At 46.2% G+C, this 11715-nt stretch overlaps 1 protein-coding gene across 1 annotated transcript in view; it reads right to left on the bottom strand.

Moving 5' to 3' along the window:
• Window positions 1-1598: 1598 nt before the first annotated feature.
• Window positions 1599-11715, bottom strand: part of ptk7b (protein tyrosine kinase 7b) — a 74340-nt gene continuing 64223 nt past the window's right edge. The window contains exons 7-20 of the mRNA XM_080848710.1: window positions 10505-10771; window positions 9616-9752; window positions 9031-9166; window positions 8405-8524; window positions 7856-8005; window positions 7493-7637; window positions 7136-7263; window positions 6161-6361; window positions 5205-5360; window positions 4689-4921; window positions 4268-4348; window positions 3915-4066; window positions 2907-3085; window positions 1599-2074 (exon numbers count right to left, since the gene is read on the bottom strand). Of these exons, the coding sequence (XP_080704836.1) occupies window positions 1914-2074; window positions 2907-3085; window positions 3915-4066; window positions 4268-4348; window positions 4689-4921; window positions 5205-5360; window positions 6161-6361; window positions 7136-7263; window positions 7493-7637; window positions 7856-8005; window positions 8405-8524; window positions 9031-9166; window positions 9616-9752; window positions 10505-10771 (2246 nt within the window). The 3' untranslated portion in view covers window positions 1599-1913. The remainder of the gene's footprint in view (window positions 2075-2906; window positions 3086-3914; window positions 4067-4267; window positions 4349-4688; window positions 4922-5204; window positions 5361-6160; window positions 6362-7135; window positions 7264-7492; window positions 7638-7855; window positions 8006-8404; window positions 8525-9030; window positions 9167-9615; window positions 9753-10504; window positions 10772-11715) is intronic.

The raw sequence follows: 11715 nt of genomic DNA, 5'->3' as shown, positions 1-11715 counted from the left end.
TAAAACAGTGACAACCAATCAGGATTGTACAAGTGAGGGCCTTTAATGAGAGCAGCAAGTATACATGTTGATTATTGTGACCGTTTGCAAAAGCACATTAAAAAAAGGCCAAAGTGTAAGAGCCTTGCATTAATACAGAGTAAAACAAGGTCTGTTTCCGAACTTAAAAAAATATTAAAACAAATACAAAAAGGATATACAAAAGGGTCCTCGCAGACAAAGAGGCCACTGCTGTTTGATAAGATACAATATAAAATGCAGATAATCCTTCATTTCTTTTTTTCTAGGCACTTAGAATCTGCTGAGTGATGGTGACCTTTAGTCTGTCTTTAGTCTCTCATGGTCAGTAGCGCTCTCTTACACTGATGTATCAAGCTATAACATTATTGAACACAATCTGCACTGTGTGTTGTGAGGGCCAGGGCAAGAGCAGTATGCACTTTAAACTGTATAAAAAGCATCACAGAGTACCTTTCCACAGACAGAAAAAAAATAATAAAAACAAACAAAAAAAAAAAATTATATAAAACACAGGACCTCCGTGATAAATACAAGGTTACCTGCATATCCTTCTACAACACCACTTTATAAAAATAAGAGAAATCTGAAGTGAGTTGGTGTGGTTAGTGCAGGTTTCGAGTGAATATTTCATCTGGGCTTTGACATGTAGAGTAGGCCAGACAGCAAAGAAGATGTGGATTATAACCACGCCAGCATCAGGGAGAGGGTGTCCGTCTGTGGTTCAGTCTGCTCAACGTAAGGATGCAGAGATCCAGAGATGGAGGCTCACAGAAGGCCACAAGCTGAGGTGCTGGGTGGCGTTACCATTGGCAACCGTTGTCTCCAAAGAGCATCTCAAAGAAATATGTGAAGATGCTCAGCACAGTCATAACTGAATCTCTTCAAACACACACAAACATATACACACTGGAAGCATACACACAGCTAGCCTCTAACAGCTTTCTTCTTAGTATTTCCTTGGGCAGGCAGCACAAAGCAGGTCCTGATAAAGTACGGATCGGATCCAGAAGTAACAGACAACAAACCCTTCATCCAAACCTTTTTTCCTGTTTTTCAGCTTGCACCCCTAAATCTTCATCTCCCAAGTGAATGGTTTGTAAATCAAACCAGACTCCGCACTCAAGGACTCCAAGTCCAGACGAGCACAGAGGCATTAGGATAATGAACAGACACAAAGGGAGTCCAGCATGGTGATATCAGCTCAAGTGTCTCTCTCCTGATTGTACTCCGAACAGCAGAGGTGGAAGGCTGAGGGCACAGAGGAGAGTTTCTGCTCCCGTACTCATCCAATGAGACGGGCAGTTCCCAGGGTCCCACAGAAAAAGAAGGAGAGGAGAGACAAAATAAAGAAAGAAAGAAAGAGAGAAAGACAGAGAGTAAGAGAAAAAAGGGACAGAAAGAGAGGAGGGGAGAGAGAGAGAGGGAGAAAGAGAGAGAGAGAGGTAAAGAAGCACCTCAGTGGGTTGGTGGGATGGTGAAACTCTATGGACGAGTGCAAACAGCCTTGGCCACAATTAAGGCAAACAAACAAACAACAAAAAGCTCCCTGGGGTCTGAGTCCTTTTTCACGTACACACACACACACACACACACACACACACACACACACACACACACACACACACACACACATACACACACACTCACACACACACGCACACTCACCCACCCCACATTCACACATCTCGGTCAATACAAAAATGTCTCAGTTTTTCCGATCCAATAACCCACTCTCTCCTCTCCTCCCCTGAAATGTGTCAGACTCAGTTCTGCATCCAGCATGTCTGTGATTGTCCTGGCGGGCGGGCGAGCTCTTGGGGCTGGGGCTAAAGGAGGGATGGGGGTGTGGTGGGGTAGCTGGGGGGGTCCAAAGTATTCCGTATGTGGAGCGCTCAGACTTTGCTGTCAGAGGGCAGCTCCGTGAGCGCCTGGGCCAGCTCGCTGAAGGAGGGCCTCTCTTTGGGGCTGGGAGCCCAGCAGCGCGCCATCAGCTTGGACACTTTGGAGGGGCAGCTGTCTGACGCCGGCAGCTTGAGCTTGCCAGCCTGCAGGCCTGTGAGGAGAACACAAAAGGAAAAATGCTGTTACTATCGGATATGAGATTACACGGGAAAACGCTGTTACTATCGGATATGAGATTACACAGGAAAATGCTGTTACTATCGGATATGAGATTACACGGGAAAACGCTGTTACTATCGGCTATGAGATTACACGGGAAAACGCTGTTACTATCGAATATGGTAGACACTTGGCAGCATTCTTTTTTACAGGAGATTACACGGAAAAACTTGTTCTTTGAAACCCATTCGTTTAGAGGAAAAGGAGGCTTGGCATTGGGAGAAACACAGCAAGACAGATTCTCTAACTGGATGACTAACTTTGTTGGATTTAGCAATATAAGCAATGTGCCCATGATATCTTCAATACTGAAGCTGACTTGTTTATGCTTCATGACTGTAAACCTTCTTTGTCTTAAAACACTGCTAAAAGCTAAAGGCCCGTCAATGCAATGTGTCTAGAACCTATGAAGTGTAATGCATCACACAGTGGGCTTAAACCTAAAGAAGATGGCGGCAGGTTAACGGAGTGGCTCTTCTGGCTCTGCGTTGCTATTGGTCTGATTTTCTGTGATTAGGGAATGATAGTTTTCAAGATCAACTGTTTTTATCAGTGTTAGTCTTATTATTTCCAGATTAAATGTTTGTCAGTGTAAGCTTTATTATTTCCAGATTAAATGTTTTTGTCAGTGTTAGCCATATTACTGCATGCCCTCCGTAATTAAAAAGCAGGCAGCATGGGTCTCATGAAGTATAGAAAACATACAGCCATCAAGCCAGTCAGTTATGCACTATGGCTGGAGTGTCTGGTGTGTGTATGCTTACCTTCCAGGACCTCATCATCACTGAGTTTAGCATAAGGCAGCTCTCCATGGCTGAACACTTCCCACATGAGCACCCCGAAGGCCCAGACATCTGACTTAGTGGAGAAATCATCCTCAAACACCGCCTCCGTGGGCATCCAGCGCAAGGGGATCCACACCTGCCGGTAGTGGTAGTACTCACTGTCCACACGCACACGCACACGCACACGCGCACGCACGCACACACGCACGCACACGCACACGCGCACGCACGCACGCACGCACACACACACACACACACACACACACACACACACACACACACACACACACACACACACACACACACACACACACACACACACACACACACACACACACACACACACACACACACACACACACACACACACACACACACACACACACACACACACACACACACACACACACACACACACACACACACACACACACACACACACACACACACAAAGACATATCATGTAATTTCAGCTAGGGAGAAATGTGTTTGTAGAGCCCAACTTGACCACTAGAGGGCACATTTGCTCGAGACTTTTTTCATTACTGTCAAAAAATCCATTATCATAAGAGCATTAATGTGCCCTTTTCAACTATTATTAAATTTGTCTGAAAATGTTTCCTTTATTCTAATTCAATCCTGAATACCACATGATGCCACCTGAACACCTAGTCACCATAGAAACTACCTTCACTCAGCCTGACGTCAAAGCACATTCAACCAAGTCATACACTATCTCTTTCTTCTCAACTATTAGATGAAAATGACCTTGATATTTCAATGATATATGCCAATGTTCTTTTGCGCTCCAGATTTCATTGTAAGCAAATATGATGTCAATAAAGGCTGTACAAGTTTAGACTTCTGAAAAGGGTACTGTACTGTGGTTTCTAGGGTGGTAAACATTTTGGGTTTAGCTAGAGAATTATTTCTGGTATGGCGGACAAACGAGCACCACTCTACAGCTGTGCCAGGAGGAGTTCCAACCTGTTGTAGACGTCTTTGCTGAGGCCGAGTGCAGACACCTTGACGTGCCTCTGGCCACTGATCAGGCAGTTCCTGGCGGCCAGGTCTCGGTGAACAAACCGCTGGCTGGACAGCTGCTCCATGGCACTGGCCACCTGGGCACAGATGGACACCTGGGGGAGACCGGGCAGGACGAGGCAGCATGAGAGAGCCGACCTGATCTAACCTTACACAAGTGCTAAATAACCAGATCACCACAAACATACACTGTAGGCTATTCTGCATCATGCTGTTTGTACAGGTTCTGGTTGACTGGTTTGAAGACCTATGATTAATGTGTGTTGGTTAATATGCCATTATGTTATTAGGCTTGCCTTGGTTTTGGTGCTGATAGGCTGGGGCTTGATCTTCTCATCTTTGCTCTTGGATATTCTGAGGAACTGCTTGAGATCCCCCTGAAGAAGAAAAAAATCACCAATTTCATTATTTGGATTCCAAAAAAACTGACTATAAATTATATTACTATAATTCACTAGTACAGACCCAAACCAAACTACAGTATAGGTAAAATCAGAGAGGCTGAAATATCAAGATTTCTGATTACTTCAATGGCTTTGATTACCTCAGTGTGAGTATGTTTGTGTATGCATATACATTCCAGCATGTGTGAGCATGTGCAAAGGCATTAATTATATGGGAGCCAATGCTTGCATAAATATTGTTTGTGCGTGTGTGTGAATATGCAGTATATTTGTCTGCATGTTGGAGTGGGTTTTCGATTCAATGAACCCTTACCAGATCCACATACTCCAGGATCATGTAGTGGGGGTCGGCGTCTCGGCACAGCCCCAGCAGCCGCACGATGTTGGGGTGGCTGAGCTTTGCGAACATGTCGGCCTCGCGGCGGAAGTCCTGCTGCAGCTGCTCGTCCCGCGCCTGCAGACTTTTCACCAGCACCACGGTCTCCTCCTCGCCCTCCTCGATGCCCTTTGCCTTGGCCAGCAGCACCTCACCAAACTCACCCTTCCCTAATAACACCACCGCAATTACACACACACACACACACACACACACACACACACAAATGTACGCATGTACACCCAACTAAAAACACACACTGTAAGGATCTGCTTTGGATTACAGAAACATCTGTCATGACACCCTTTATTGCAGACATACACAAAAACAATGGTATGATCTTATTTGTTTTACACTACTAATCATCTATTTATACATCAGCATCAACACCAGAGAGTTTGAATTGCTGAGGTAGTAGTGGAAGAATGGGACAAAAAGGTTTGTGGAGTTTACCCAAAGTGGTGATGGTCTGCAGGTCCGCTCGGGGGAAATGCAGTTTGTCGTTGGTGCTGTGGCGTTTCTCAGCAGTTGCCGTTGTGCCCACACTGGTCAGCGCCACCTCCTCCTGAATCTCTGCTGTGGTCTGGCCATTCTGCTGCAAAGCGCCACCTACAGGATGAACAAGGAGGCACCAGATACATTTAGACATTATGGACACATTCAGAAACCTTAGCGTATGACATATTTATAGGGAAAATACACAGGCATGCATGCAGTCTAACTGATACTATAATACAGACACAAACAGACCAACAGCCAGACTGTTAAACTGCCAAAGCATGGCTCAGTCTCAGTGTTGTTGCCACTTTTACAAACTCTTTAGTTCTTAATCATTCAAATTTGTTCCCAATTTTTCCATATGAATCGGCCAATTACCCCCAAGTGCAACCCCGCAAAGCTGGGATTTCCAACGGACAGGCAGCCGAGAGGCAACAAGCGGCCATTATGAGCGGATTAGCCAGGGCAAACAAAAGGAGCTCAGTTTCCCAAGGGCCTCCTTCATGGTCAACAGCATTTGGTGAGGCCTGAGGACTTTTCTGATCAACCACACAACACAAAGGCCCTGTGCCTTCTCTCAGTGTAAGGAGCATCACACTGCCACTAATTTATAGCCGTTTGAGGTTTGGCACAAGTGTTTTGTCCTTGCAGTACTCTTTACAGCCACATGATGGCAGCAGGAGCTAGTGTTGTATTGGCCACAGACACTGTTGATGGTGGAGGACATGGATGGACTTGGGATTCCCTATACAACCTTTAATTACATTACATTACATTACATAACATTTCACTACACAATTTCCAACCATACTGCAAACTATCAGAAAAATGCTAAACCACACAGCAACGTCCCCCAACAAATAATGACACATACTGTACACATACACATGTGAACAGATACACACACACACCATTGAGGCACTCCATCTCTGGCTCGTCTCCATGCTGTCCCTTCAGCAGTCTCTTAGCGTTGCGTCTTTGCTTGCAGTAGAACATGAGGCCCAGCACGGCGATGATGTAGGCGACGGCGGCCCCCACAGACAGCCCGATGGTCTGGATCATCTTATAGGGGGCTTTATCTTCCTCTGGCGGGAACCCTGTCGGGGGCTTCTCTGTAAACAGACAAGTTTACAGCAAGGCATTTTCAAGGATGCATTTCAAATATGGACATTGAAATGTGCAGCCACAAAGGCACGTCGAAAACATTGAATACATTTTCAAACCAAAACCTGGAGTGTTAAAGATCAAGCATGTCTTGCATGCCTGCTAAGCCTTTTCCGGCAACTAAGTATTTAAAAGATGAATCAGATAAACATGTGAGGTAATCCTGAGGTGCTCTACATTCCTGAGAGGTGCGTGACTCATAGGCTGCGTCTGTGATCACAGGCTTCCATCTTGCCCTTACTTGGGGACATGTCTCATTTTACCACACGTGAAGACATGGAAATGCTTTAAGAGTTGTTTGGGAGGGCCAGTGTTTTCAGGAGAAGAGGTTTTTTTGGACTACTACTGGCTTCTCTAATTTTGCCCTGCCAGCTCTGATAAATAAGGGCGGGTCATGGTTTGAATGATCCTGAAACAAGTAACACACCAGTCACATGCCTGTTTGTGCCACTACCTTGCAGGGTTTTGGTTAAGTTAATAAATCCATTGAGTTAGGGTCTGAAACCAGAAGGCGTCATCTTGTCTCAGTGCTTCCTAACGCAGCAGTTAATCTGGAGCTACAGCTTTGCTCCCTCATTTAATGCGTGTTATCACACTTTAACTAACAGGGTTATGTGATGGGGAGATAACACTATCTATGCCTTTTTTTTATTTAAGTATAGACATTGGACCAAGCCTTACTATTTAAAAAAAATCCATGGTGGTGTGTGTGTGTTACTAACCCACAACGTAGAGCTGTGCCACACGGTCACTGATGCCACAGCTGTTTCCAGCCACACAAGTGAACCTGCCCGTGTCATCTGTGGTCACGTCAGAGATGACAAGAGAGCCATTCAGCATGACCTGAAACCTGGGACGGAGAGAGGAGAGGAGAAGAGGTGGGTGAGAAATGAGAAAGATACACGAAAAAAGACACGGGGGAGAGCCAAGGAAAAGGATAGGACAAGGACAGACATTCATGACTTTCAATTAGAGGGACGTTCATAACTTTCAATCAGAGGGACGTGAGAGACTAACAGGAAAAAAGAAAGCAAGCGAGGGAGAGGCAGAAGAGTAAGGAGAAGAAGGTGAAGTCTTACCTTCCTGCACTGGCTGAGAGCATCTTGTCCTTGACCATCCACTGGACGCTGGGCTCTGGGTCTCCGGTGGCCTGGCAGTGCAGCATGGCTGTGTGTCCCTGGTACACAGTGGTGTACTCGGGGTCCAGCTTAAACTGGATGGACACTACAGACCGACAGGAGGAACGAGAGGCGGCAGTGTGTGAGCACGGGGCGGTTAGACATACACTTCCCTCAAATTAACACCAACATTTGCTTTCTTTCCCACAAACCCATCCGCTAATAGAACACATCTGCATTCTTTCTTTGGCCCTCACAGATGATGTTAGAAAAGACACACAGACAAGACACAGAGGGTAAAACACGGTCTAATACAGCACTCACCCCCCACGGTGAAGGAGACGTAGGCTCGGATCTCCCCCTGCAGGCGGTTGGAGGCCAAGCAGGTATAGTTCCCTGCATCATCGCGAGTTACCTTATTGAAATGCATCGCACCATTCCGCTGCTCAACACGAGGGGGCAACTCACTGCCATCTGCAGGGGGGTGACAGAGGGTTGGGGAGGGGGGGGGTTCATCATCTCACTCACCTGATGTGTTATGATGATACGGCACTAGTCTATAGTGAAAGACAATATAAAGTCTATAGAACAGATGTATGGCAAGTGCAACTAGTGTTCGAGAACATTTGAGCCTCTGATAAGTAGAAATAACACACATTTTGCAACTTAACCATCAAGGGTAACATTTCAGTTCTGAAGATGCTCAAACCAACCAACCAAAACTAAAAACAATATAAAATAGAAAGACGCAACTTTTTTCCCTTTTCACAGGCACAGACAGACACACACAACTCGGGGATTGGGATTTGTAAGTACCCACATGTGATTTCTGTCCTTTACCCCAGCAGGGGGGAGAAAGACCTGCTGACCCACCTGCTTTGGTCCAGAGGACGCTGGGAGGCTCTTCACCTGTGGCGGAGCACTGGATGCTGATCTCCTTATCTAGCTCCAGGCACTGGATGGCCTGGGGGGTGGGTGTGAACTTCAGCTTCTCTGAGAGTGAAGAAAATAAAACCCTCCATCAACCATCACATACGGCCACGTGCCATCATAGCCAGGCTGCTACATTTCTAGAAGGAATAACCTTGGGAAAAGCACTGAGCACAAACATATCACTGTTACAAACTCTTTAGATATCTGAACAAGAGAGCTTTAGCTTTCTGTTCATGTTTTGAGTAAATGTAAGACGTGTAGCATCTGCACGATAACATACACAAGAGATGCCGAAGACCACAAACAAAAACATTGCTATTGTAAGTACACACTGAAACTAAGCCCTATACACTGTCTGTATCAGGGTCAGATAAATAAAGCTTTTGCCAGACATATCATGCTATCAAATCAGACATAACACCACTGATAACCACTGACCGAGGAAGGAGATTAGATCTGATAAGAACATTGTGATATCACACACAATGACGCAGAGAATCACACACACACACACAGAAACAGACACAGACACTCACAGACATTCACAGACTGCACTGATGATTTACCTAACACTTTGACCTTGGCCGTTCCACTGAGAAAGCCCCCTATGGTCTTGGTCTGGCAGCCGTACATTAGACCATCATACACCTCCACATTGTTGATCCGCAGGGTGCCATTGGGAAACAGCAGGAACCTAGAATCCTTAGACAGAACGAGAGGGAGAGGGAAGGGGAGAGGGGTAAATATAAACACAGACTGCCATAAAGCAAGAGGCAGCCAAACAAGGAGAACAAGACACAGCGGTATCAAAGGATTATGCATGATGGTCACACCGCTTGGATTAATGAGTGTCTGAGCGTGTGTTTGTCTGTGCCCACTGAGCTGAACTTGTTCAGTCCATAGCCTCAGTGTCTCCAAAAAATGTATATAAACTACTGACGTCCTCCAAAACAAACAACAAAAAAATAGCCCTGCAGAGAATATCACACACCTGGGATGCAAGGTCACACAGGGTCACAGAGTCTCTGTCTGGTAGAAACCCTGTGTGTGTGTGTGTGTGTGTGTGTGTGTGTGTGTGTGTGTGTGTGTGTGTGTGTGTGTGTGTGTGTGTTTGTGTGTGTGTGTGGGCAAAGTGGAAGTGCAGTAGGTACCTCTGGGGTGATGATCATGCCGTTTCGATACCAGGTGACCTCAGGAGCGGGCGTGGCCTGGGCGTGGCAGTGGAGGAAGCCGGGCTGCCCCTCCCTCAGGCTGGTGTCCTCGGGCGAGGTTACCCACTCAGGGGCCGCTGGGGGGCGAGCCATAACACACGAACATCACACATACCCAACACACTTCAAATCACAACACATCCTATTCCAAGTATTCTGATGGACCTGTCGGCAGCTGATCCCTTCAGAGAGGTATATTACAGTTACAAATGTATACGATCCCTTCAGAGAGATATATATTACAGTTACAAATGTATACAATCCCTTCAGAGAGGTATATTACAGTTACAAATGTATACGATCCCTTCAGAGAGATATATATTACAGTTACCAATGTATACGATCCCTTCAGAGAGATATATATTACAGTTACAAATGTATACGATCCTTTCAGAGAGGTATATTACAGTTACAAATGTATACGATCCCTTCAGAGAGGTATGTTTCAGTTACAAATGTATACGATCCCTTCAGAGAGGTATAATACAGTTACAAATGTAAACGATCCCTTCAGAGAGATATATATTACAGTTACAAATGTCCTATTCATAGAGATATAAAAACAGCCATACAGACATCCTGTTTCTGGAACACCATGATTGAGAACTATACTTATATCATCAGGGCGGGTAGTAAGCCCTGGTGGACAGGCATATTAATATTTGCCATCCCACACCTCTGTCTCTCCGAAAGCCCTCATCCCGCTGACAGGAATATGAAGGAAGTAAAAAGAGAGAGAGAGAGAGAGAAAGAGAGAGAGAGAGAGAGAGAGAGAGAGAGAGAGAGAGAGAAAGAGAGAGAGAGAGAGAGAAACAGACAATCTTCTCACATGCCACGGTGACCCTGTGCTCCTGGCTCTTCTTGCCGGCCTTGTTGTTGGCCGTGCAGATGTAGGTGCCCGAGTCGCCTTTTTGCGTGGGGTTGAACATGAGGGTGCTGCCCTCCTGGTAGACGCGGTGCTCTGTGCCGGCCAGCTGCCCGTCGGGCATCTCCCAACGCACCTGGGGCTCTGGTGTGCCCCCTGCCCGGCAGCTGATGGCCTCCTGAGAGTTGGCGGTGAACACGTGGTCCTGAGGGGGGCCCAGGTCCTGAATCTCTGTGGAAGGGAGTAGAGACGGAGAGATGAAGAGAGGAAGAGAGAGAGGGGAAGAAAGGGAGGGAGAGAGAAAGGGAGGGAGAAAGAGAGGGAGAAAGGGAGGAAGAGAGAGAGAGAGAAAGGGAGGGGGAGAAAGAGAGAGAGAGAGGGAGAGAGAGGGAGGAAGAGAGAAAGGGAGGGAGGGAGAGAGAGAGAGAGAGAGAGAGAGAGAATGAACGAGACAGGAAGGGAGTAAAAGGGGTTAATACTTGAAAATCAAATCCCCTTTATTGGTTAAATATGACACTCAACAATCTAACACAGCTGAGAATGGAGGAGGGGTAGCTGCAACCTAAATCTCCTTTGTAATGTAGTAATGACACACAATATAACAGTGTTGACTGGGATATATTAAGCCCAAAGGATTGAAAAGAAACAATGAAATAGAGCACAGAAGAAAGAGAGCGAGAGAGAGAAAGAAATGGAGAGAGAGAAAAAAAACTGTGTGGAAAGAAAAGCCAGAAGGCGAACACAAGGAGCTAAGCGGATATTTCGCCTGTAATCTGGAGTCCTGACGAGGGGGTAGTCGGTCACAGTCACAGTTACAGTTACATAAACACGGCCGAGGACAGCGGTGAGAGCCGGTGCCTTTTACAGGGAGGGAATTTCAAGCAAAACCCAAACTTGTCCCAAAACAGTGCGCCTTGGCATGTCACAATCCAATTTAATACCACTGCTGGATTAGAGGAGAGGGATTAGACGAATTAGCGCAGAAAATGAGGTGCCGTTGTGGGTGAGAGGGTGGCTGGGAGGGCAAATTCTGATGTAGGAGTCAGCACTGTTTCTGGAGTGATCGCTACTCCTCCTTCTCCTCACCTCCCACATTACACAGAGTCCTTTCTGTAGTTCACTGACCACTGGATTGTGCAATGGTCAGTGAAATACTGGCAGATATGAAGGACAAT

This window comes from Sprattus sprattus (genome assembly GCF_963457725.1).
Source record: "Sprattus sprattus genome assembly, chromosome: 12".
In the NCBI taxonomy this organism is placed as follows: Eukaryota; Metazoa; Chordata; class Actinopteri; order Clupeiformes; family Clupeidae; genus Sprattus; species Sprattus sprattus.
The sequence above is the reverse complement of the archived record's forward strand: the minus strand, read 5'-3'. Positions and strand labels throughout refer to the sequence as shown.